Below are 26,426 nucleotides of genomic sequence, written 5' to 3'. Positions count from 1 at the left end.
AATGTGCTCATATGAGGCTGTAAATAAAGTGACATAGTGGTGTGCATGAAAGAGCGCTTCCTTCTCACCGCTGTGTAGTACGAGCTCGCAACGGCGCACAGCACTGCACTGATCACTGCACTGAACAACACAACCGCACCGCTCGAGTTTTCACATGGGCAGATTATTGCGTTCCAACAAACCTCCGGTGTCCCACAATGCATCATCGCTGTGCACATCCACAGGGAGAACTCGATGGTGCAAGCTTGAACTATAAAACAGGCTTCCGCAGCGCATGCTCGGTCTTGCTGATACCGGCGGATGAAGGTTGGTAGGAGGTTAGTATTTTTGAAAGTCAATCCGTTTCAATCTTTATAATCCTTGTTTTAAATGCATATTGTTTAGCGCCTGTCTCTGAGATGCAAGGGGAGCTTGCATCCTCTGCGAGGCTGCAGCTTACCCGATGCGAGTTTGGGAATGTTTTGCCGTATTGTTTAGGAGGCACGTCGATTACTATGAGGAAGATCCCTGGTGCGCATGCTTGTCGCCCTCCCCTAGAACGCGTGTGCCCGTGTTAAGAATATTCTAGATGTTTTTCTCTTGGGCAATGCCGTTTTAATTATCAGGTATAAGAAACGCAATGAACGTGAGTTACTTCTAGTTTGAAATTTGGTTTGGGGAGGCGGTCGAAAGTTATACCCGCGACAATGGAGAGCAGTGTTGTGGTGGGCTAGGGATGGTTAGTCTAGTTATGACCCCACCAAACCCGTTATAATGTTTCCCACAGCGATTTGAACCCATCTCTCGAATCGTGTTGTCGCCCCAGCGGTAGTCAGCTGTCCAGGCGGCTCCCCGTGCCTGTGCCGGTGTTACACTGCTGGGAGAGGAAGGCGCGGCCCGGTAGCCTGGCTGTGGGAGACACTGTTTTAGTGGCTGCTGAAGCCGGGCTGTGGCCGCGCTCTGCACCCTCTGAGAGTGGACTGAACCAGCTCCCCTGGAGCAGCCCTAGTCTGGGTGCACACATATCCACGCTGATGAATACAGGTTTGAAGGATTACATGCAGTAGCAACCATAAGGCAGTGAATACTCCTAGATCTGGCATAGATTGTCGGTGTGCACCAATTTTAATTGATTGAAATTGTTAAATGTATAATTTCACGTTATCCTGTTGCATCCCATTGGCGTCGGTTTCTGTTTAGTTCAGTATAATCACATTTACAGGACGGATGTCTGCATTAGTTGGCTTGTGCTCAGTTATAAACATGCCATCTATGTACTGAACACGTTGTGTAAGTCTGTACCTGGACAATACCACTTGCCTAGTCTTTCGAGTCCGTGGGTAACCATGGCGTGTTGCTGCATGCTCTTGCAAACCGTTTCTGAAGCTAGTTTAATTGCTGAGGTCTCTTCTCTCCACACAGACTGATGCATGTGAAGCTGCCCTGCGTGACCTGGTCCCTGGCCATGCTGACAGTGATGTCCCCTGGTAATCCCTTCCGTTCTCCAGCAGTGGGGGTGTAACGGGATGCAGGACCCCAAACGATCTACAGCACCATGGCTGTCATGGTCCACATTCACTGCTTGTGTGAGGTATAGTAAGATTGAATTATCATTTAAAGATGGACGGTTTTGTTAAACACACAGAGATCGGGAGGGTATGTATTCACAGCTAGAAAGCAGTCTTATCGCTCTTCTGATGCATACCTTGAGTGATTTAATGTACAGAAAGCATCTCATTCATTGATCTGCACAGGGTTGTTGCACCCCAGCGGTAGTCAGCTGTCCAGGCGTCTCCCCGTGCCTGTGCCGGTGTTACACTGCTGGGAGAGGAAGGCGCGGCCCGGTAGCCTGGCTGTGGGAGACACTGTTTTAGTGGCTGCTGAAGCCGGGTTGTGGCCGCGCTCTGCACCCTCTGAGAGTGGACTGAACCAGCTCCCCTGGAGCAGCCCTAGTCGGGGTGCACACAGATACAAAGATTTACAGGACTGAAGAGTGGTGCCTTGCCTGCATGCTTAGTTTTTTATAAACTCTAGGAAAACCTCATTGAGTTTGCAAGGGAGCTCTTCCCCTTCATAACTTCAAACTCGGATATAAGGGATTGAGTGATACAAAAAAATATGAAATGTCTTTTAAAAGCTTAACTGCATGTTGCATGCATTGGACATAATGCAGAAAAAGATTGAACCTGTGTTTCATAGATTGCTTTCATGTATTCATCAGGCATGGATTCTGTTGGTGGATCTCTGAATGATGAGACGGCAGCCTCCTCACAGCTGAATGCCCAGGTATAGTATTGTCAGAACTCCAAGGGCAGCTCTGTGTGATTTGAAGCTTCATTGCTAAACCAAGTCTGTACGATCATGGCAGAGGGCACTTCCTCGCTGTGATGCTTTAATCTTGGGATATTAATCTGCAGGACTTTGGCACACTACTTGTGTGCCTTCAGCAGAGACGGCAGTGCACATGCTGCAATGTGACCGGGAGTCCCCTGTGCATTGAATTGAACCATGCTGCTCCTGGAAGTGTCTGTCTGACTGTATGAGGAGCAGCGTGCTTTCAGACTGGGCTGATCTGTGCTGTGATGATGCGAATTCAACACATCATTCTGATGTTGCTGTGATGAGAGCACTTTCAAAGCACTGAGCACAGAGCTATACCAGGGCATTTGGGAGGGGCATGTATGAATAGTTCACAAAAATGATCAGCAGCAAATGTGGATTTATACACTAACATGTGCATTCAAATGTGTTCATCAGGCATTGAATCTGCTGCAGAATGTGTAGAAATGACGTGACTGCACAGTGATGGAGCTGCTGCTGCCTGTCCTCCCAGCCTTCCTGACAAGGTATTGTGATGTTCTAATATAAAGAATAGCTGCATGACTCCTCTATCGCCAGAATTCAGTGTGATAGAAGATTCAGATCCAATAACCAAGTCTGTACGATCATGGCAGAGGGCACTTCCTCGCTGTGATCCTTTAATCTTGGGATATTAATCGGCAGGACTTTGGCACAGGTTTACCCGGCTCCTTTCCGCGCTGACCTGACTAGAAGACCTGGGACACGGTTGCTACTGGAGGCATTTCAACTGTTTCATTGCAAACAAATTGTGAAATTATTGCATGGAACCATCTACAGAATAAGAGTTAATGTGACTTGCTTAATGTTGGGGCAGCCAGGGTTGGAGGGGTTTGTGTTCATTTTAAAATAATTTGAGGATGTCAGGTTATGAGAATGCTATTTTATAATATAACCCTAACTGATCTGCTGTTTGTCTTGTCTGCAGAGTTGATCAAGAGACCCAGAGGCTGAAGAGCACCCCTCTCTCTACATGTGTAGCTGCTGCTGTGAAACCATTCCATGTGTAGTGCTGGACTGTGGTGCAGGATCCAATATGAAACCATGCCATGTACAGTGCTGTGATGCATGATCCAATATGAAACCATGCCATGTACAGTGCTGTGGTGCAGAATCCAATATGAAACCATGCCATGTACAGTGCTGTGGTACATAATCCAATATGAAACCATGCCATGTACAGTGCTGTGATGCATGATCCAATATGAAACCATGCCATGTACAGTGCTGTGATGCATGATCCAATATGAAACCATGCCATGTACAGTGCTGTGATGCATAATCCAATATGAAACCATGCCGTGTACAGTGCTGTGGTGCCAAATCCAATATGAAACCATGCCATGTACAGTGTTGTGATGCATGATCCAAGAGCAAAACAAGCTGATATGGATGTTTTAAACATTAAAGTTGCAGGTTACAGTATTGAGAGTCCTGTCTTGAATGATAATGGTGTCCTTGTTTGTAATGTATTAGTAATACGATTGTCAGCATGGGATCTGTGGTCCCTGAGCAGGCATGCTGTTTGCTGCTGTGTCTAGCCTCCATGTAAACAGTGTACTTTGTGATGTGGTGGTGTGATTTGATCTGAAAGGTTTCTGCAGTCACCTCCTTGTCCATGCATTTCATCCATTGCTCAGTGTGTTACATTGACCCCAGTTTGTGTTGCTTTGAAATCTGCCACTTGATCAATTAAAACAAAACTTCAATTCACAATACAACTCTAATGAGGGGTGAGCACTGCTGACTCCCTTGCAGTGGAAGACACTCTTTCTTGCATATAGTATTTAGACAGGTCTTAGGCAGGCGTTTATGAAGAGACCTTACTGAGGTTAAGTGCATCGTGTCATGCTGTACTTGCTTGTACTACACGCTTGTGAGTTGAGTCATTTTGAATTGGATCTGGCAGTTGTAAAGGAGTTTCCGAGGATGAGCACAGAGAAGCATGCACGCACCCAGCCTGCAGCGGCTGCCGTTCTCTGCGTCTATAATGGAGATCTTCTATAACACAGCTCGCCATGGAACGAGACTGGAAGAACAAGCGGCTGGGATTGAGCGAAAGGGATGTGCTTCAGTTTTGTTTTTGAATGAGGTATTTTTACACTCTTCAAGTATGTTTGGAAAAGTCTGGGGTTTTTTGGAAAGAATTAACATCTCAGCCAAAGTAATTACTGCTGGAGGAGTGGAATGTTTTTTATTTCAACTCGGAATGGAAAGAAGTGAAATCCAATGCTCTTCATGAATCGTGAATATGAAAATATAATGAAACCTTATACCAGATTTGAATCGCGTCTTGCGGGTGGTTTTAGTTTTTTGAGAATACACTTCAGACGCACGTTGTACCTCAGCTTAAACTATTTGTGTTATTTTATGCAACGTGTGATATTAATAAATAATTATACGGATATAATAAAGAGAAATGTGAAATAATATTGATATATGAAATCAAAATATGTGTAATAATAATTTCGATGATGTAATTTGCGCATTCTTTTCATAGGTAGGCCCTGCATAGGGATCCGTTTAATAATGCAGTAAACTCGCCAGCCTTCACATATGAACTTGTCTTAAGAAGATGAGTGTCCTGCACGTGAATGTGTAGGTCGCATGTTTAAAACCCTGCGATGAAAGCATAGTGCAGTCTGCAGCAGCAGCGCACGCTGTGTCTCGCTGACTTGCTTTATTCAGTCACCAGTTCAAAGTAACTCGTTTGGACGTGAGCCACATTTACATTTCAATGCGAACGATAAAAGCGCAGTGGCGTGTTTGAAGTCTCCTAAAATACCAAATTAGTGCGGCGTTCTCAGAGTGATTCATTCATCTCTGCGTGTTGAGGGAGGGGGGTACCGCTTTAAAGGTGAGGAGAGGGGGGGGGGGGGGGGAGTACAGCCTGTGTCTTGATCATTGTGTATTGATGGTTTTATCAATTCAAATCGACACTACTTAACAATGTGGAAACAGTCAAAGCACGGAGTGATATCGAGATGATTGCTAGAAGCCACGATAAAAGAAACGGACACATATGAGCAATATTTCTACTGTAAAAAGTGTAACATTACAGAAGTGTTTGGGCTTTTATAAAAATAAGACAATTATACTACATATACCACTAATAATAATAATAATAATAATAATAATAATAATAATAATAGTAACACGTATTGGCTCAACCTGCAGTATTTCTTATAACTTTACAGTTGCGTGTTCATCCCCCGCATTTGAAGTACTGTAGTGCTATACAGAAAGGTTCTGTTCTATATTTGCCATGACTCTAAGTTCCATACGGGCTGTTCAGTGTATTTAAGGAATGTCAATGCACATCCTGTTCTTCGCGGCTGTTGAAAGGCGAGATTGTTAATGTGTGCTCGTTTCCAAACCACATTATGCAGCTCAATGCAAACTTCTTTTTTACGCAACCTATCCGCCCGCAGGGGGCGCTCACGCTGCATGGCACTGCGGAGGCCAATCGGCTTGAAGACCGTTCCTCTAGCCGGGCTGTGATTGGCTGGAAGCTGTCTACAGCTGCAAAACTTTGAGGCAAAGTTTTCAGCTTGTAAAGGATGCGAGTGTGTATTGTGAGGTCAGAGGAGAATCGCGAGGGACAGGTTCGCAATCATCATCATTAACCCAATCAACAATGGGCTTGCAAAGCTGACCAGGTCGACTACCTACCCTGTGGACAACAGACCGAGAGCCCACTGACACGCACCCTGCCACAGGAGCCGAACAGACGCGTGGACCTTATTTTAACGTGAGCAGCGCTTTCTGAAACCGCTAAACAGAAAATCTGCTTAGGTATAGCAGACAGCACACGTGTGTTAAACTCTCTATACAATATCAGTATATTATGCAGGGCTGTTTGATTGCTTAGGAATACTTTGATTCAGAATAAAGGCGGCGCGCTGTGGCTGTGGATGTTGTGAACAGCGGGTGCGGAATAAACAGGTGAGTTTGGATGTTTGGAGCTGTGGTTATGGACTGCTGCTTGATATTACTGGACTCAGTATATATATTAATCGAATATCGACCGGCTTCACATTGTCTGTTAGTTATATGTTTAGTGCGTGTGTAAGGTTTATTATAGTGAAGGACTGATGAGTTCAGAGCTTGTCCGCAATATTAATGTATTTATGGGGATGAACCAAGTATTTAATCACATTTAGTTCTGTACATTTATATATTTATCTGGCTTAAAAACACACTTAAAATAATAAAAATAAAAAAAAACGTTTTACTTTTCAAAAGCCCCGACCTACACAACAGCCAAACACAGCTTCGTGTGGCGAGAGATTCAGCCGCGTCTGCACTCTGTATGCACATGAAAAGGGCATGACTCTAATAAGAGATTTCCTTTCTCTGCAGTTTAAGAAGTCTGGTTTGTGAATTATTTTAACATGGAGATCATCGTGCACGTCTGTGTGACTGCGTCCATTCTTCTGCTGACGTGCGAGGCCAGGGGTAAGTGCATTGCAACGTGTTCCGAGTGCTTTAACAGAGTTAAGAAAACACATCCAACTAAACGAGTTTGTATTTTCATAACACGATGACACGCAGCCCGTGTTTCTAGCGGCCCGCTCTGTGATAATCTATGCTTTTAAAGCTCGGTGCTGAACAAGCGGCCGCTGTATAGGCGCTGTAATAAGAAACAGCGGTACTGGCAGATCAAAAATAGGTGTCTGAACTGTGCGTGGTGTTGGATCTGCAGGCTCACGGCTTTAACAATGGCCCTTATGTTTCACCTCAGTGCTGCGGTTAGGACATTATATATGTTGTGAGGTTGTAAAAATAAAGCACGGGTTTTGATTGCATCGAGTAACAGGAGCGGTTCCGTGAATGGACACATCTGTATGCGTTTATACAATGCGTCCTTTATCGAGTTCATTCAATATAATGTGCTTTTCATCCGCTCACCGGAATACAAATGAAAAAACAGCATAATAATAATAATAATAATAATAATAATAATAATAATCATACATACATACATACATACATACATGCATGCATACATACATACATACATACATACATAGATTCGGGTGTGTGGTTCATTTAAACATTACAATCATTTAAAATAGAAATAAAAACTATACTCTTCATCTTTGGTATTGAGTCCTGGTTTTTCATCAGTGGAGAAATTGTAGCATTCTCAGCCTACATTGTTAAATGGGCAATTAGTGAGAATACGTGTGAGTGAAATACTCCACACTGTAAGTGGCAGGTTAGTGTGTTTCCGTGTTTCAGTACAGGAGGTGAACATTGCGAATTGATTAGATTATGCTATTTCATGTCAATGCGTATTCGCTGAATCCACAAACGTGATTGCAGCTCTTTCGAGTCTGTTTTTTTAATTACACTGTCGGTCCTTGTGTCTCATTTGTTTTACTGATGTGAATACATGAGCAGGAAATAATCAAACGCCTTTATGAGCTGTGTGCTCCACATCGTCAGTGCCTTCTGTCTTATCATCTGCGTTTCTACGTGGACAGTAGTTTATTTCTGTCACATTTAGTGGATTTCTAGATGATTTCTCTCGTTTTTTTCAGTTGAGGAGTTTATTTGATTTAGTTGCGTTCTTGAAGTTAGTTTACCGGTATATGTTGTTTTTACGCAGACACTGGCGACTCTGAACAGGACTGCTAGTCGAAATCTTTGCCATTGAATAGATTGCGCTTCTTTTGGTGTTTCTAAACGCAGCAGCGCGGGGTTTAATCGCTGTGGGTGTTTTTGCATATGATTCATGCAAGATGTGGTTCTGATAGGATGAGAGAAATGTTTCTTTGGATACTGATGAAAAGTTCGCTTGTCGAACACTCCCTGTTCTTTAAAAGGCCGCCGTGTTTACTATCAAAATATACAAATCCAACTTCATGAAAGTCAGGACCTTTTAAAAAACACGAATAAACAAACACAGTGAAATGACGCTTTGGACGGAAATCCCTCAAATTCACCGACTTGCAAAATAATGGCGACATTACAGTAAAGAACAAGTCACAGAGCACTCCAGGGCTCCTGGGTTGGGCTGTGTAAATGAGATGAGGCACTCTGCTCTTTCAAACGTCTCCTCACACTCCTCATCTCCTGGCTTCATGTGATCTTGTTCTGGTGTTGCTATTGACCGAAGGGAGCTGCACTGTTATCCCAGGCGCTCCAGCGCTCTACCTCACAGTTCATCTTCGCTTGCATTTATTTGAAGGCGTTTCTTGAGAATATGCTGGCAGTGGATTTTCAGCCCTCAGTTTCCTAGTTTAAGAGTTGTATTATTAGCTGAATATGTGTGTGGATTCTGAATTGTACACACATCAGGAAACCACCCAGACCAAAACCTTCATGCCTGTATGACGATGACCAGCTGGGATGGAAATAAGACTCCTATTGCATAGCAGTGTCACCCTTTCCAGGTTTTACTAGGAGGTTGATTAGCCCCAGTGTAGAGGTAACAAGCTCAGGTGTGTCTGATTAAACTCATAGTGACACCAGGAATGGATCAGACTGCTGTGCAATGGGAGTCTTATTCCACCCCTGCAGTGGAAAAGGAGCTTTAAAATCGGACACTCAGTAAAGCCAGCAACCTCACAAGATGTTTCGCAAGGAGTCTCTCCTCGAGAGAGATTCACAGCTTGCCATGCATCTTATTGTGCGTGTGTGTGCAATGTTAAGGGCTAGCGCTCCTGTTGGGGTTCCAGCAGACTTCATTAGCACTGTAGAAATCACACACTTCATTCCAGGGACCTTGCCTTTGTCTTCATGACCTCGCAGCCTGTATTGTATCCTCTATTTACTGAAGCACTGACAGTGTTTGCACTCTCTGGGATAGTGGCTCTGCGTTTGTGAGTCGAACACACACACTGACACACACACACTGACACACACACACACACACACACACACACACACACACACACACACACACACACACACACACACTCTTTATTGTGTTTGGATTGCCTCTATTGTAAATACTTTGGAGCTCCAGTACTCCAGTGCTTGATGTCATGTTTCTGTGTCCCCTGGCTTGTTATTTGTGAAGGAGCCCCTGTGTGGGACGCGTCACACAGCCCGTTATAGCAGGAACGTGCCTATTGATAGAGCAGGCTGCAGGAGGAATGGAGAGGTCACTGCGGGTCTCGTTCTTCTGATCCCAGACTGCTCTTACCGGCTAGCTGGAAGCACTGGGACTTTTATTATGAGGACCTGCCTGCTGGCCACAGCAGCGCAAGAGACCTTCTGACATTCCCAGCGTGTTTCACATGCCTCTTCTAAAAGTGTCCCACAGCAAAAGCACAGCAAAGTGTAATAGAGCACAGTGAAAGCATGGTAAAGCATTGTAATACACAGAGAGGTATGGGAAAGCATAGGGAAGCATTGTAAAACACAGAGAGGTATGGGAGAGCATAGGCAAGCATTTAAAGCACAGAGAGGTGTGGGAAAGTGTATTACAAAATATGCATGTAAAACCATAGGACAGGCATGATAAAAATGCAGAAATACCGAGAGCACACACTTTTGTCCCGGGTTCAGGGTCGGAGTGCACCCCCCATTTTGCCCACACATCTCTATATATTAGACAGACACAGAGACAGGCACTGAGCTGTACATATAACCAGGCCGGGAGGGTCTGTTTTCTCTGTTGTCAGGGGAGGCACTCAGTGCAGTGTCTCCAGTGTGTATCACAATCACCTGGATGTCTCTGTTCACATTCTCACTAGTACTGTGTTTCACCACGGAGGGGTCAAGGCTGGAGACCACCCTCCCCTGCCTGCCACACAAGCCATTGCCTGTCCAGACCCCCTCCCCCCCTCTCTGCGTCACTGTGAAACGCTGATCACCCCCTTGTTTACTCCGGTTGCACTTAATCAAAAGTACAAGTTTGGTTAGCTGCAGGTACTGGCCCCTCCACTTCATTGCCCTGGTAATGGGCAAGCTTCACGCCTGTGCTTATCAAGCATGACAGATTACAAGGCAAGATTACAAGAACTCAAACAGTGAGAACAAAAAATAGGATTCATTGCAAGCTTTAGGGAGTCCGACATGAGATCTGCTCATTCGTGCCATCGTTCTTGTTTAAGCAGGTGTAATGCTTCATGGGTTTGAGGAGCTCAGTGGTTAGAGGGCTGGGCTTCAGTGTGGAAGGCAGTGGGTTTGAGGAGCTCAGTGGTTAGAGTGCTGGGCTTCAGTGTGGAAGGCAGTGGGTTTGAGGAGCTCAGTGGTTAGAGTGCTGGGCTGCAGTGTGGAAAGCAATGGGTTTGGGTGTTATCACAGTTCCTAAAGAGACCTCCCTAGTAATAGTAAGGATGCGAGTGTGTTGAGTAACACTAACCCTACAAGCCCTTGAATGACATTTGTGAGTGTTTGGTTTTGCTTTGTAAGTTTCTAGGATAGCGTAAGGTGTCACAGTCCTTGTCGGAGGCTAGTGTGTCTGCCTGTGTGTAAATGTGCAGTCCACATGCCTGGTTGCTAGTATTGTGCAATGCTGGATTCAGTACTGTCATGCATGTGATGAAGGCTGCTCCTTGGAAGTCTCTCTGGTCTGAAACACCCTGGAGATTATTTTCAGCTGCAGTTTTGTTTTGCCTCTTTTGATTGTATTGAAGCACGCAATCAGCAGCCTTTGTTGTGCACCAGAGTGACGGTGACATACTCAGCATGCCTCCTCCGAGTGCCAGCCCCAGTAAAGAGGCAGGATCGCTGTGTACTGTGTGCATGGAGCAGCCTTCCACAAGAACACATGCCTTATTCTACCTGCCCAAATGGAGTTACCATTCAGAGCTTTGAAGCATGAAACACAATTTAAAAACAACATTTCCTGTTGAGTAAACTTTACGCTACAATGAGAGTGAGCTGATTTGAACACGTTGTTCGTTTATTTGCCATCAAATGCAGACCTGCCTGGAAGCAGGGTTTCCGTTCTCAGCCTGATCTCAGAGACTCTTATCAGGCACAGGTCCTTTCATCGGAGGGAGGGGCTGTTGTGTCTGGGCTGGGTGTTCTGTAGCTGGGTGGTTCTTTACTTCCTTCCACCTGTACAGGACAGCACAGCGCTGGCTGGGGCCCAGGAGGAGGAGCGGATAGAATCAATCGGAGCGTGCAAAAGAACAAGAAATAACAAGAGCAGCTTGTTCACGGAATTGAGAACCCCTCCGATGGGTGCCATCAGAATGCCATCAGTCTCGCTTCCCTCGTACTGTTTGCACAGCTGGGCTGAGGCTCCGGGTGGGGGGGTCAGGTAGCTGGGAGGCTGCATTGTTCTCTATCCCCTGTAGACACAGCGGAGAGGCGGGACCCCTCCCTGATGCACAGGCAGAGGACACAGGAGATTTAACCTGTATGCGGGGGCCGTTGACTTTCACTCAGGGAGTCTCAATCCACGGCAGCTCTTTGTCTGTCAGTAACGAGGGATTACTGACCCTGAATAGGGATCACACAGCCCCCATTAGCAAGAACAGCAGCTGCCTCTTTCACATTAACCAGGGGAAAGAGCTTCACAGGCCAGGGCCTTCAGCACTCATGATAAAGTGCCTTGTGCAAACATCTCCCAGCCGTCCGATTGGTCCTGAAACTCCCCCGCTCCTCTGAATTCCAGAGTTCTGTGTGTTTTCATTGGGAGGCTCCGCCACGTTCCAGACCAGCGTTGAAACAATCCCATTTCCAATCAGGACTCTCTTGAAAGGAGATGTGTTAGGATTAGGGTCAGGGTTAGGGTTAGGGTTAGGACTCTCTTGAAAGGAGATGTGTTAGGATTAGGGTCAGGGTTAGGGTTAGGGTTAGGGTTTGGACTCTCTCCATACTGTTTGGCCGTGTTGACAGTAAAATTGTAAAAGTTATATTTTACTGCAGAAGGGCCCTTTACTAATTCACTGGGTTTTTGCTTTTTTTTAATGAGTTTTTTTTTATGTGTAAGTCAGATAGCAAAATAAAGACTGAGCCATTCAATACATAACTTATGAATCTGTTTGTTTTGTTTTCAATAGCGTGTGGCCAGTTAACCTCCTTGCTTTGGCTTGTAAAGAGGCAAGGCTCCCAATACTGTCAAGCACACCCACCAATCCAGCAATTAGAAACTCACGAGACAGCTGGGCGACACCATCAGAAACAGCCCTTATTGCTTGTAATAGTATCTGCGGTAATGGAGTTTTGTTTGAAAGCCGTGTGAGTGATTCCCAGTCGCTGGCTGTCCATTAGGGACGGCTGTGCCGTGTGCTCCATGATGCTGTCATTAGAGGGTTCTGATTCGGTTAATAACGGGAGACGTGCCTGTGTGTGGAGACTGTGCTCGGGTGCCACTCCAGCTCATGGATACTGAATAATATTTAAAATAAAGTCCACTACTTACAGTACTTACTGTCATGTAGCTTTTATTGATTTATTTACTTAACCAGGAGATGTACTCCTTGAGACCGAGGCCTCATTTACAAGAGGGTCCTGGAAACAGTAAAAAAAGAACTGTCTTCTAGCCTGGAACCCCCCCTAGAGGTGAGGCTGTGTTATGGCAACTTGCCCCTGCAGTTATATTTGTAACTCTGCATTTACCATTGTTTACCCTGGCTTGCCATGTTTATTACTATGTCATACCCTGCTTTTATTTTCTATGCCCCCCCTATGCTGTACCATGCTTTCACTCAGCTTTATTAGACTTTGCTGTGCTTTTACTATGGGACATATTTATATGAGCTGCTGGAGTCGTCTATCAGTTGATTATGAAATGGGACACAAAGAAGATCCCTCTGGAGGATGACAGTTAAATCCCTTCGTGTAGACAGTAGTTTAAGTGTTTTTTTGGGTGAAATATGCTGAGGTTCACCCCTCTCAATCTCAGTATGGTTTTGTTGCTGTACCCGTGCTTGCTCTGGCAGAAGTGTCACTGTTAACGCTGCCCTTTGCTCTCAAAGCTCCCTGATGCTGCTTCCAGCCCCTTTAGCAGCCAGGCTTGGGGTTTGTGGCCTCCGAGCTTAGCACAAGACTGCCCTCTGAGCCGAGCTCAAGACAGGAACAAGCTGCCCTTTGTGAGCCCCCTCCCCCAGCTCCCCCTGCAGCTGTATCGAGCGAGCAGCAGACTGAAGCGGTACGGCTGAGCCCCCTCCCCCAGCTCCCCCTGCAGCTGTATCGAGCGAGCAGCAGACTGAAGCGGTACGGCTGAGCCCCCTCCCCCAGCTCCCCCTGCAGCTGTATCGAGCGAGCAGCAGACTGAAGCGGTACGGCTGAGCCCCCTCCCCCAGCTCCCCCTGCAGCTGTATCGAGCGAGCAGCAGACTGAAGCGGTACGGCTGAGCCCCCTCCCCCAGCTCCCCCTGCAGCTGTATCGAGCGAGCAGCAGACTGAAGCGGTACGGCTGAGCCCCCTCCCCCAGCTCCCCCTGCAGCTGTATCGAGCGAGCAGCAGACTGAAGCGGTACGGCTGAGCACCCTCCCCCAGCTCCCCCTGCAGCTGTATCGAGCGAGCAGCAGACTGAAGCGGTACGGCTGAGCCCCCTTAGAGACAAAACCCACACTTTCTGTACAGGAGGGCCAGAGAAGAATCAAATGGTTTGTTCTGTTTTTATTTTGAAAGTCTTGGCTGCGATTTCTTTGACTGGCTGATACTGTAACAGGATGTGACAATATCAAGTATGAATTAAAGCAGGGTTCCAATGTACACACTGAGCCAGCGCTGTGGCAGGGGGGCAGCAGCCAAAGTAAATGGAAAGAGGAGCTCTCCAGGAAGACTGTCAGGGAAAAAGAGCCGAGTGCACGCAAGGAAGGCTGTGGAAAAAATAAACTTCCAAAAAAATGAATAAAGCCTAGTTTCCATCTTTAGTTCTTTGACAAATTCTCTAGCTGCCCCGGCTTGGGGTCCTGTAAATGCTACCCCCCCCCCCCCCCGCCAACGTAAACAAGGTTTTCCTTCCACCCCCCCAGGATTGAAAGCTGAAAGCAGCTCCCTTTACTCAGAGCGGCACTAAATCACTGCAGGAATGAGCTGCTGCTGCTGTTTGAACTGGAGCAGCGCAGACACGCCTCTGCTGGGAGGGTTCAAACATACAGAGACCTTCCTCTGAGATTCCCAGTCTCATTAGCAGCTCCCTTGTGCTGCGTGTCTTACTCACTCTATGTGTTTTTGTTTCAATGCTGATGCCGGTGTTACAGGATAATCCCCATCCTCAGGTCTGAGTGAGAAATAGCCTCGGCTGATCTTCACCCTGTCAGGTCAATCCTCACCCCCAGGTCTGTGAAAGCTTTTTGAGATCTTTGCCTTTCTTGAGGCTTCTCAACTTGCATTGGAATTCTGCCTTCGTGCTCAGAAAGGTCAGTTTCATCTCTGTAGGCATAAGCAGTCCTCAAGTTCAAGGAGCGCAAGTTCCAGTATAAAAATGTGGAGTTTCTTTCTCCAATGCTACAGAAGAGAGCGTGTCTATTTATTTTTTTATTTTTTTATTTTTTAATTAATTATTTTTTTTTAATTTAGTAGTCCCCAATTATTTTTATTATTTTCTCCCCAATTTGGAATGGCCAATTATTTTTCGGCTCAGCTCACCGCTACCACCCCTGCGCTGACTCGGGAGGGGCGAAGACGAACACACCCTGTCCTCCGAAGTGTGTGCTGTCAGCCCCCCGCTTCTTTACACACTGCAGACTCACCATGCAGCCATCCAGAGCTACAGCGTCGGAGGACAACGCAGCTCTCAGGCAGCTTATAGGCAAGCCCACAGGTGCCCGGGCCAGACTACAGGGGTCGCTGGTGCGCAGTGAGCCGAGGACACCCTGACCGATCTAACCCTCCCTCTCCCTGGGTAGCGCTTGTCAAATTGTGCACCGCCCCCTGGGAACTCCCGTCCTCGGTCTGCAATGGAATAACTTGGACCTATAGCCTGGACGTCCAGGCTACAGGGCGCATCCAGACTCCACATGGAGCGCCTTTTACTGGATGCGCCACTCGGGAGCCCTTAAGAGCGCGTCTATTTATTATCTTTGTAAGCATACCACGATCCCAGAAGACTGCTTTTGACTAAGTGAGAATTGGCCTGGGCTTATGTTCATCCTCTCTGGACAGAATACGGGTGAGAATTAGGCTGGGGTGAGGATGAGCCTGTAATGCCAGCTCTCCTGTTGTATATTGTGTATCCTGATGTTTCAATGCTAATGCCAGCTCTCCTGTTGTATATTGTGTCTCCTGATGTTTCAATGCTAATGCCGGCTCCCTTGTTCCAGGACCCCCACAGGTGACTCACCGGGTGGAGGAGAGGCAGGCGGTCAGGCTGGGCAGGACGATCCGGCTGTCCTGCCCGGTGGAGGGAGACCCCCCTCCCCTGACCATGTGGGTGAAGGACGGCCGTACGGTGCACAGCGGCTGGAGCCGCCACCGCATCCTGCAGCAGGGACTCAAGATCAAGGAGGCGGAGACGGGCGACGCTGGGGTCTACGTGTGCAGAGCTACCAACGGCTTCGGCAGCATCACACTCAACTACACCCTGACCGTAATCTGTGAGTACCGCGCGCACGCACGCACGCACACACACACACACACACTCACACACACTCAACTACACCCTGACCATCATCTGTGAGTACCGCGTGCATGCACGCACACACACACACACACACACACACACACACACACACACACACACACACACACACTCAACTACACCCTGACCGTAATCTGTGAGTACCACGCACGCACGCACGTACACACACACACACACACACACACACACTCAACTACACCCTGACCATCATCTGTGAGTACCGCGTGCATGCACGCACACACACACACACACACACACACACACACACACACACTAAACTACACCCTGACCATCATCTGTGAGTACCGCGTGCATGCACGCACACACACATACACACACACACACACACACTCACACACACTCAACTACACCCTGACCATCATCTGTGAGTACCGCACGCACGCACGCACGCACACACACACACACACACACACTCACACACACTCAACTACACCCTGACCATCATCTGTGAGTACCGCGTGCATGCATGCACGCACACACACACACACTCACACACACTCAACTACACCCTGACCATCATCTGTGAGTACCGCACGCACGCACGCACACACTCAACTACACCCTGACCGTCATCTGTGAGTACCGCACGCACGCACGCACGCACGCACACACAAGCACACGCACACGCACATGCACGCACGCACACGCACACACACACATGAGCACACAGGACTGTGCTCTGCTTTGGTTCTTGCAGTATTACAGGGTAGACACAGTACACCCACTAGCTAATTCACTAAGGGGATCGATTTCATAGGAAAACGTTCAGTCCCACCTGGTTATAAAGCACCAGGGTGTGCAGGATTTCTCCAGGAATCCTGAGCTTCCTTCCCTTGTGCTCTGGAGGCTGGGATCACAGGGCTGAGCAGAGCAGCTTCAGAGGCGTCTAGACTAGCACCCGGGCTACACATCAAACCTCAGCTTCCGAGTCCTTCTTTTAATAGAAAACACAACATGCCAAAAGAACACACATTCTCCAAGTGTGTCAGATGAGCCTGCAGGAGTGTGGCACGGGCTTGCCGTTCAGTTTGACTAGGAGTGGAGCAAGATGAGTCTGAGATCTGTGTGTGTGTGCTCCGCTGTCTGTTCCTGCGTGCTCCGCTGTCTGTTCCTGATGTATCCCTGGTGGTCTGATTGATTTCAGTGCTCTGTAAACCTGCTGTTTAAAAGCTAAAAATACACAGACCACATTGTTAGTGTGCGCTCCGTATAGAGCCTGCCTGCCAGGAGAGAACATCTACTTCCTTCCCCTGTAAGTATAAGTGGTTTCCAGCAGACCAGCTTCCCATCGGGGGCTGTGTCAGAGCAAAGAGCCCTGGAAGGAGGGTGGGGTGTGGAAGCAACCCTGTATCTGAGAGCGGTGCCTTAGAGTGAAGGGAGAGGGAATCCCAGACTAATGTCAGGGACGAGATGAGACGTTCTCAGAGTGAGAGCAGAGAGAGGTAGAGCGGATTGGTAAACAGCATGATGACTACAGACAGGATGAGAGCGGGACAGGAACCCTGCAATGAGGGGTGCGCTGCAGACAGGATGAGAGCGGGACAGGAACCCTGCAATGAGGGGTGCGCTGCAGACAGGATGAGAGCGGGACAGGAACCCTGCAATGAGGGGTGCGCTGCAGACAGGATGAGAGCGGGACAGGAACCCTGCAATGAGGGGTGCGCTGCAGACAGGATGAGAGCGGGACAGGAACCCTGCAATGAGGGGTGCGCTGCAGACAGGATGAGAGCGGGACAGGAACCCTGCAATGAGGGGTGCGCTGCAGACAGGATGAGAGCGGGACAGGAACCGAATCACTCACGCTCTCTCAAGCACAGTAGCAGGGTCCCTTCAGCAACGGCAGCACGGGGGAGTTGAGATCTGGAGACTGGGGACTCGGGTTAGACAGCGGTCAGGACCGGCTTTTTATGGGCGGCTGAACTCTCTAATTGTATCGGTTTGCTTGTGCGTGAGCAGAAATCATGTGTTGTACTTTAACGTGGGACGTCCTGAACACCAGCGCGCATGCACACCAATTCTACAAGCCCTTTGATTTGAGGAACACATGACAGCGTGCCTTAGCAGGGAGTGATCAGTGACATGAGGAGAGTGGTTAACTGCGTGGTTAGAGGGTGTGAGAGGCTCAGTGCTGGAGCGCTTACTGGAAAAGGTAGAAAATCACATCCAAAAGGACTTGGAGGAGCTGCAGCTCAGCCCATGTGTGTCTCAGCCTCCTGTTGCCAGAGAGGCAGCTTGTTTTGAAACGCCATTCTGAAGAGCTCGGAAACGCTGTGCAAAGCACGCTGTCAAAAACAAGGGCCTTTCATTTAAAGGGGAAGTTCAAAGCACACACACATATGGACGTAAATGAATCCATGCCTCAGCGTGAGGGAAGAACAGGGTTCATTAATACAAGTGAAAGATGAAAGGGAGGGTTTGTTCCAAAATTTCAAACTGTTTCTCTCTGTTTTTTTAACTTGGCCCCAATTAAAAGACAAGCAAAACATTATTTTGCCGTGATCATTGCAAAGATTAGGCTCTTGTACCAATGACTCCCCCGTGTGACCTCTGTCTTACCTTGAAATGAGTGCGAGAGGGACTCTGAAGATACAGGGCTCTGAGGAGAGGAGAGTCTCTACTGACATCACTGTACCCAGATCATAGCGAGAGGCCAGATAGCAGTGAGGAACAGGGGGGCTCTGAAGATACAGGGATCTGAGGAGAGGAGAGTCTCTACTGACATCACTGTACCCAGATCACAGCGAGAGGCCAGATAGCAGTGAGGAACAGGGGCTCCTAGATGGTGTGACCCCCACAGTGTAGTCTCCCTTCTTCACTTTGACTCCCACTGTCCTTTCTGTAATCAAGGAGGGCACACTTGCACACGCACACACACTCACGCACGCACACACACACACACACACACACACACACTCTCTCTCACACACACAATCTCACACACTCTCACACACACACACACGCACGCAGCACGTTTCATCTCCAGGGTGGTTGTAGGAGAGAGGCAGCGTGCTGTATGTGGTTCAGACACCATGGTTTTAATTAAACTCAGAGGATGCTAATCATCCACCTTCACTCTCTCCCCACATTACAGATCCCTTCAATTACAGTTAAACCCACATGCTCTCCGCACTGCCTTTCACAGTGGCTTTTTCTTTTGTTTTTAATTCAAAACTTTTCTCGTTTTCTTCATTTTTTGCCAGTTTTGTTTATCCTTTAAAAAAAACTCCTCCGCTCGTCTGCTGCTCGGAGCCACTTATGAGGCAATAAAAGAGCTGCTAAACTAGTAATTACAGCTGTGCGCTTCACCCCGCCTTCTCTGAAACTGCACTTCTGTCAAAGCTCTTTCATTTCCAGTGCTGGGGCTACAATTCAGCAATACCCAGTGCAGCGCACGTTCCCCCAAATAGACTGATTTCCTTTTCCTGTACATTGAGCTATTAACCCTAAAGGACCACACCGAGTAAATAGAATGATGCATTCAAAAATATATCTATATATGAAATATGAAATCTTATAACGTAGCGCTTATATCCGGTAGAGTATTCGATTCCTCGTTTTATTAAGTATTGATATATTATCAACTGTTATTTTGTCATGTTCACTACTTCTTGACGCTGCATGCTGTAGTTCTGTTTCATCGACTGGGATTTTTATTTATTTTATTTATTTATTTAAAATGCAGTGGTGTGCAAGGCTCTGTGTGAAGAACATGTCAAGAGGAAAGTTTAGGCTGTGCTTTGGTAAAAGCAGATCTCCAGATTGCACGAGGATGTATATATTCAAGCCCTCCTGACGGTGGAATAAAGGTCTTTGTATATTAATACTTGTGAATGAATGCAGAATGAAGCTTTTGAGAAAACCCTTTAATGATGTCCCAGTAGGACACAAATGATCTGCCTTGGCTGGTAAGCAGCGTCTGGGCTCGTAGTGACACAGAGAGCTGTGTAACCTGAGAACTGAGGGTTAGCCCTCTGTCCCTGTGGCTCACTCCATAGAGTTTCCTTTCAGAACCCTTGCAATGTGGATGGGAACCCCAGGAATCTCTCTCCACTCTGGGGGACTGGCTGTCTGGCACTGCAAGCTCTTTCTATCAGCAGCACTGAACACGTCCACCTAGCTCTGATCATCTGAAACTCGAGACCCGCCCAGCTGAGAGGACGTGGAAACGGTTGCAGTTGAAAGCATCTGTTTGAGATTCCTTTGTGTGCGTGCTGGAGAGAGGTCAGGTGCAGCACGGAGAGGTGTGTGGAGTCAGGCTGCTTACGAGAGCCAGGCTCTGCAAAGGGAATCTTCCAGGATTCCAGCCCTGCACCTGCTCTGGGAGTGAGACCCTGCTAACACCACTTAGGACAGAGGATTTGCCTTCAATTCCACCTCAGCGGGTCTCAATAGCCCCCGCTAGCCAGGATCAAGGAAGCCCATTTGAACCGCCAGTGCTGACTTACTCCAAAAAGACTAAAGAGCCCAAAACTAACAATAGAAAAATCGTGATTGTCATCTCTGCCAATCCCTCTGTGTCCCGTCCCGCCCCCCCACCCCCCACCCTCACCTCCTTTGTTTGGGGCTGTGGGTGTGGCAGGCCAGTGATTACACAGAGTTTGGAGAACATTGGGCTCAGGTTGCATCCATTCACAGCCTTTTCATCGTGTTTACAGATTGTTAAATAATGTGCATGTTACAGGCAGGCTCGGTAGAGGGGTTCACCTCTAGAGCACTCTCGGTTCTCTGGTGGGATGCTCTTCTATTGAAACAGCAGACATACTGTAGAGGAATACGCCCCCCTAGTGGTCACATAGAAGTGAATGTGAGAAGCCACTTCAGAACCACACTTATCGATCATGTCTGTGTGCTTCGTGTGTGAATGTGGGTTCAGACACCAACAAGCAAGCACCAATAGCATGTGGTCTGTGTGTTCACTGAAACGTGGGGCTCACAGCAGTGCACAGTATTAGCACTAGCGAGGGGAACAGCTTCAGTAAATGTGTCTGTGCGGCTGCATGGAGTCCTAGAACAGAGACTCTGTGTGTTTCAACATTCATCATCACAGCAGTAATGTTATCTTTGGGCTTGTACTCAGAGTTCAAGCGCAATTACAAAACACGCTCCACTCTATTCATAGCACAGTGCTGCTCGCTGCCAGCCTGCAGCATGAAAAAATAAAATCCAAATAGGATCAAATGGGAATGTGTTTAAGTGTCTGCATATACAGCAGTAAATCTGCACAATGCTTTTACAAAGCCATACCCTGCTAGTCCTAACACTTCAGTAGAATGTGCGAGAAACCACTCTTAGTTAATGTGTGCTAGGAGACGAAACTAGCAAAAAAGAAAGAAAGAAAGAAAGAAAGAAAGAAAGAAAGAAAGAAAGAAAGAAAGAACAGCCTACCCAACACGTGAGCTCACAGCCCTGAGCCTACCCAAATACAACAGAGCTCACAGCCCTGAGTGCGCCGTTTAGCTGAAAGACAGTGAATTGGTTTCCTGCTCAGGGTTAAGTCAGCACGCTGTTTTATTTTACACAGTGAGGCACTATGCGAGCCCCTGCAATACAACCCCTGTCTGTGCAGCCCTGAGTTACAATAGCACGAGAGTTAGCTGCTCGCGCGCGGCACCTGGTGATCACATATTGCACTTCCTATTACTTTTAAAAGATCTGTTTATCTTAAAGGACATGACCGGTGTCTGCCTTAATCTAGTGCTAGTTTGTGTTAGTGCTAGTTTGTTTGTCCTGCAGTATGAAGCCAGTGGACAGTCTGTAATAGTCTCGCACATGAATGGCTGATCTCCGGGTGTAACAGTTGTGTTTGTGCTCCTCTCCAGACGACTCTGCAGCAGGGAGCAGCAGTGAACCAGTCCCTGAGGACCCGAACCCTGAGCCGGCCAGCGAGGACCCCACCGGCATGCCCTTCGGTGAGTACCAGGGTCCCACACACACACATACACACACACACAGTGTCTTTCATTTATCACAACAGGCTTTTACAGCAGCTCAGGGTTTGGGAATTAAGGCCCATTTGGTTTTCTTAAAAGCAAAGATGAAATTTAAGATTCTGATGAAATAATGTTATTTATTGGACTGTCAGATATGATCCATTTAGAAATCTAGTACCGCTCTCCTCTCCTCAGTGAAGCCGCGGTTCACTCAGCCCACCAAGATGAGGCAGCGGGTCCTGGCGCGGCCGCTGGGCAGCTCGGTGCGACTCAAGTGCCTGGCCAGCGGCAGCCCGCGGCCCGACATCGCCTGGGTCAAGGACGAGCGTCTCCTCCCCCCCCCGCGGGACAACCAGCGGCCGCAGTGGACACTGACCCTCAAGAACCTGAGGCCAGAGGACAGCGGCCGCTACACCTGCCACGTGTCCAACCGCGCCGGCCAGATCAACGCCACGTACAAAGTGGACGTCGTGGGTAAGAGCAGCCGCCACACAGCTTTATAACGGGGGGCGTGTGGGGAAACAGTCACCACACAATGGGAAAAGCTTAGCACAGTGTTCTAAAGCACAGGCAAGCATCGTAAAAGCAACGAGAGGTATACTAAAGAGATTGTAATGCCATAAAAGCATGCCTTTTCAAATAGATTATTCCGATTTTTACTGAAAAACTGGGTAACAAAATGCAATTGTAAATTCCCTGTCTTCCTCTCTCCTCCCTCTCTCCTCTCCCCTCTCTCTCTCCCTCTCCCTCTCCCTCTCTCCTCCCTCTCTCCTCTCTCCTCTCTCCTCCCTCTCTCCTCTCTCCTCTCTCCTCCCTCTCTCCCTCCCCTCTCCCTCTCTCCTCCCTCTCTCCTCTCTCCTCTCTCCTCCCTCTCTCCTCTCTCCTCCCTCTCTCCTCTCTCCTCTCTCCTCCCTCTCTCCCTCTCCTCTCTCCTCCCTCTCTCCTCTCCCCTCTCTCTCTCCCTCTCCCTCTCCCTCTCTCCTCCCTCTCTCCTCTCCCCTCTCTCTCTCCCTCTCCCTCTCCTCTCTCCTCCCTCTCTCCTCTCCCCTCTCTCTCTCCCTCTCCCTCTCTCCTCTCTCCTCCCTCTTTCCTCTCCCCTCTCTCTCTCCCTCTCCCTCTCTCCTCTCTCCTCCCTATCTCCTCTCCCCTCTCTCTCTCCCTCTCCCTCTCTCCTCTCTCCTCCCTATCTCCTCTCCCCTCTCTCTCTCCCTCTCCCTCTCCTCTCTCCTCCCTCTCTCCTCTCCCCTCTCTCCCTCTCCTCTCCCTCTCCCCTCTCCCTCTCTCCTCCTCCCTGTCCCTCTACAGAGCAGACCAAGTCCAAGCCGATCCTGACTGGCACTCACCCGGTCAACACCACGGTAGAGTTTGGCGGCACCACCTCGTTCCAGTGCAAGGTGCACAGCGACGTCAAGCCTGTGATTCAGTGGCTGAAGCGCGTGGACCCGGGGGCCGAGGGGCGCTACAACTCCACGCTGGAGGTGGGGGGCCAGCGCTTCGTGGTGCTGCCCACGGGGGACGTGTGGTCCCGCCCCGATGGCTCCTACCTCAACAAGCTGATGATCATCCGGGCCAAGGAGGAGGACGCCGGCATGTACATCTGCCTGGGAGCCAACACCATGGGCTACAGCTTCAGGAGCGCCTACCTCACAGTGCTGCCAGGTGGGAGAGACAAGGAGCCCTCGCAGGGGCAGGGGTGGGGGCAGGGGCAGGGGCAGGGTTGGTTAACAGTTTATCAAGATGCGTTCTTATTTACAGTGATGACCTGGCCAGAGGCTCACACTGCCACAGCAAACACAATGAAACACAATAAAAGAGGAGTACAAGAAAACCCACAGTCATGAAACATAAAGCGTGTGTGTGTGTGTGTGTGTGCTGGACGCTGTGCTTTCTGCAGTAGTACATTTCTGCCTGTGTTTTACAGTAATGGGAGATCACTCACTAACCCAGCGCCCCATTGTGTTCCCCGCAGACCCCCGCCGGGTGGAGAAGCCGGCGACGCCCCCCCACCTGAGCCCCGGCCTGCCCTGGCCCGTCATCATCGGGGTCCCAGCCACAGCGCTCCTCATCGTGGGCACCATCGTCCTGTGGCTGTGCCACGCCCGCCGCCGGCACAGCGCTCTGCCCCCCCGGCCCCACCGGGACCCCCCCGCAGCCACGGACAGCCCGGCCGCCACGCCCGACTACCCCACCCAGAGACTGCTCAGCACCGCCCCGGGACTCCCGAGCAAGACCTACTCCAAGGTTTACACGGACGTGCACACTCACACGCACTGCCACGCAGACGGGAAGGTGCACCAGCACCAGCATTTCCACTACCAGTGTTAACCTGGGCTGCTCCGCACAGACCCTCCCCGCTCCCCAGGGCAGCTCCACGGCTTCAGAGTCAGGGGACTGTGTCTGGGATCTCCACAGAGCTCAGGGTCACATTTTTTGTTCATTTCTACTGGTGTGAGAAGAACTCTAAAGACTAAAAAAGCATCAGGTTGATTCAAGACTGGAGCGAGTTTACCTTGAATCGAAAAACAAACAAACCAAGACAGACAGACAGACAGACAGACAGACAGACAGATAGGCGTTTATTTTGTTTAGAAGCCTGTCAATATTTTTAAAATTATGACATCTTTTTTTTTTTTAAACTGTTAATTAATAAATTAATATAAGAAACCCATATATATAGGTATATCAGCTCCCGTTTAAACCTGGAAATGAAACGGTGATGTGTGAGCCGAAGACAGCCTGTTTCTAACCCAGCATTCCTTTCCCCTCAGTGACACCGCAGTGCTGTGTCTGGTGCAGTGCGTCTTCATGATGGGAATGAGCTTCACAGGGTTCAGGGAGAGAGGCGCTTGTCTGTGCTCTGCATATACTCCCTGTTCTGTTGATAAGCTAAGGGATTTGAAATTCAAGGAAATGGACTGACCCTATATGGATCTCGATCAGACCTGTGAAAATGGGACAAAAGCCATAAGTTTGTTACTAACTAAATACCCCGGTATCTCTGAACAGATAATCATCTCCTTTTAAAAAATATGTGAATATCTGATGAGCAAGACATCTCACAAGTAGAACGTTCCCCCGAAATGGTCTCCTCGTTCTAGGAAAGCAGTAGAACTGGGGACGGGGAGTTTGCTGGCAGATAACTTCACTCAGACTGCTTGCTCTCTAAATATCTTGGTGTCCCTGATTAGATATATATGTTATTTAAAATATTAAAGAAAGCCATATTGTATTTTTATATGCATTGTTTTGTACCTGTTTGCTGATGATTTAATACTGCTGGGAACAAACAGATCAGCACTGGAGTCTGTTTTAATAGTGATTCATTTCCTCTGTATAATGTACAGAACAATCCCATTGAAGAATTGCTGCATGCAATGCTTAGAATTCAGGAGGTACGTTTAGAAAAAAATAAAAAATACATCTCAAATGTTTTATCTTGTGTGTGTGTGTGTGTGTGTGTGTGTGTGTGTGTGTGTTAACAATGTCCTCAGTACATTAGGGGTTAACTGTTCACTGTGTTTGTATCTCCTGGAACAAGCCCCCAGTCCACATGCTGGCCCATGGTTCAGTTCACTGTGTTTGTATCTCCTGGAACAAGCCCCCAGTCCACATGCTGGCCATGGTTCAGTTCACTGTGTTTGTATCTCCTGGAACAAGCCCCCAGTCCACATGCTGGCCATGGTTCAGTTCACTGTGTTTGTATCTCCTGGAACAAGCCCCCAGTCCACATGCTGGCCATGGTTCAGTTCACTGTGTTTGTATCTCCTGGAACAAGCCCCCAGTCCACATGCTGGCCATGGTTCAGTTCACTGTGTTTGTATCTCCTGGAACAAGCCCCCAGTCCACATGCTGGCCATGGTTCAGTTCACTGTGTTTGTATCTCCTGGAACAAGCCCCCAGTCCACATGCTGGCCATGGTTCAGTTCACTGTGTTTGTATCTCCTGGAACAAGCCCCCAGTCCACATGCTGGCCATGGTTCAGTTCACTGTGTTTGTATCTCCTGGAACAAGCCCCCAGTCCACATGCTGGCCCATGGTTCAGTTCACTGTGTTTGTATCTCCTGGAACAAGCCCCCAGTCCACATGCTGGCCATGGTTCAGTTCACTGTGTTTGTATCTCCTGGAACAAGCCCCCAGTCCACATGCTGGCCCATGGTTCAGTTCACTGTGTTTGTATCTCCTGGAACAAGCCCCCAGTCCACATGCTGGCCATGGTTCAGTTCACTGAAATCTTTGATTGAATTGAAATGTATTTATTACAGCCATTCAGTCATGCTGGCTCCATGGAGTCTGTGGCAATACACTGCAGATCAGGGGCAGTCCTGCTTTTGTCTGAAAATACTTTAGAAAAACATGGCTGTGCCTTTTTGAAGCTGCTGTTATTACTGAAACTTGTGAAAACAAGGCAAAACCCAAGCGATTCTTTGTATGCACGCTCTGCCCCCTGCAAGTGATGCATCCCTAACACAGAGCGCGGTCCTGGGATGGGCTCTTCAGAAATGTGCTCTTAACCCCTGCGATGTAGGGGTCACTTAGCATCCCGGGTTCACTAGAGCAGGAAAGAAAACACACTGGCGCTGGACTGCCCTTCCGTGCTGGTTTACACTCCCGAATGCAGCAGGAAGAAGCAGTGATGCA

The 26,426-nt window shown here is 48.3% G+C and overlaps 1 protein-coding gene and 3 non-coding genes across 5 annotated transcripts; all 4 read left to right on the top strand.

Annotated features, from left to right (window-relative positions):
• The first annotated feature begins 323 nt into the window (after window positions 1-323).
• LOC117413079 (fibroblast growth factor receptor-like 1) lies at window positions 324-25,215 on the top strand. Of its 2 annotated transcripts, XM_058997222.1 has the most exons (12): window positions 324-1,023; window positions 1,402-1,570; window positions 2,201-2,265; window positions 2,737-2,825; window positions 3,266-4,429; window positions 5,769-6,282; window positions 6,700-6,795; window positions 15,521-15,793; window positions 21,678-21,767; window positions 21,984-22,262; window positions 23,094-23,447; window positions 23,758-25,215. In XM_058997222.1, exons 7-12 carry the CDS (start codon window positions 6,732-6,734, stop codon window positions 24,111-24,113), a joined length of 1,416 nt encoding a protein of 471 aa, XP_058853205.1. In that variant the 5' UTR covers window positions 324-1,023; window positions 1,402-1,570; window positions 2,201-2,265; window positions 2,737-2,825; window positions 3,266-4,429; window positions 5,769-6,282; window positions 6,700-6,731; the 3' UTR covers window positions 24,114-25,215. The 2 variants fall into 2 exon arrangements, with proteins under 2 accessions (XP_058853205.1, XP_058853206.1); XM_058997223.1 differs by lacking the exons at window positions 324-1,023; window positions 1,402-1,570; window positions 2,201-2,265; window positions 2,737-2,825; window positions 3,266-4,429 and having other exon boundaries at window positions 5,233-6,282.
• On the top strand, window positions 801-1,004 carry LOC117413521 (small nucleolar RNA SNORA74). Its single transcript, XR_004546063.3, has one exon. It is a non-coding gene; the product is annotated as a small nucleolar RNA SNORA74 (small nucleolar RNA).
• LOC117413520 (small nucleolar RNA SNORA74) lies at window positions 1,745-1,948 on the top strand. Its single transcript, XR_004546062.1, has one exon. It is a non-coding gene; the product is annotated as a small nucleolar RNA SNORA74 (small nucleolar RNA).
• Window positions 2,554-2,628, top strand: LOC117413527 (small nucleolar RNA SNORD63). Its single transcript, XR_004546069.3, has one exon. It is a non-coding gene; the product is annotated as a small nucleolar RNA SNORD63 (small nucleolar RNA).
• Window positions 25,216-26,426: the final 1,211 nt, after the last annotated feature.

The sequence above is a fragment of the Acipenser ruthenus genome, chromosome 23 (assembly GCF_902713425.1).
Source record: "Acipenser ruthenus chromosome 23, fAciRut3.2 maternal haplotype, whole genome shotgun sequence".
NCBI classification, from domain to species: Eukaryota; Metazoa; Chordata; class Actinopteri; order Acipenseriformes; family Acipenseridae; genus Acipenser; species Acipenser ruthenus.
The sequence above is the reverse complement of the archived record's forward strand: the minus strand, read 5'-3'. Positions and strand labels throughout refer to the sequence as shown.

What these genes read in the sequence shown, in the direction of transcription:
- LOC117413079 (XM_058997222.1), top strand. Translation starts at nt 6,732, where the DNA reads ATGGAGATCATCGTGCACGTCTGTGTGACTGCGTCCATTCTTCTGCTG. An exon ending in GCTGACGTGCGAGGCCAGGG is followed by an intron (nt 6,796 to 15,520) that starts GTAAGTGCATTG and finishes CCCTTGTTCCAG; the next exon opens with GACCCCCACAGGTGACTCAC. An exon ending in CCCCACCGGCATGCCCTTCG is followed by an intron (nt 21,768 to 21,983) that starts GTGAGTACCAGG and finishes TCCTCTCCTCAG; the next exon opens with TGAAGCCGCGGTTCACTCAG.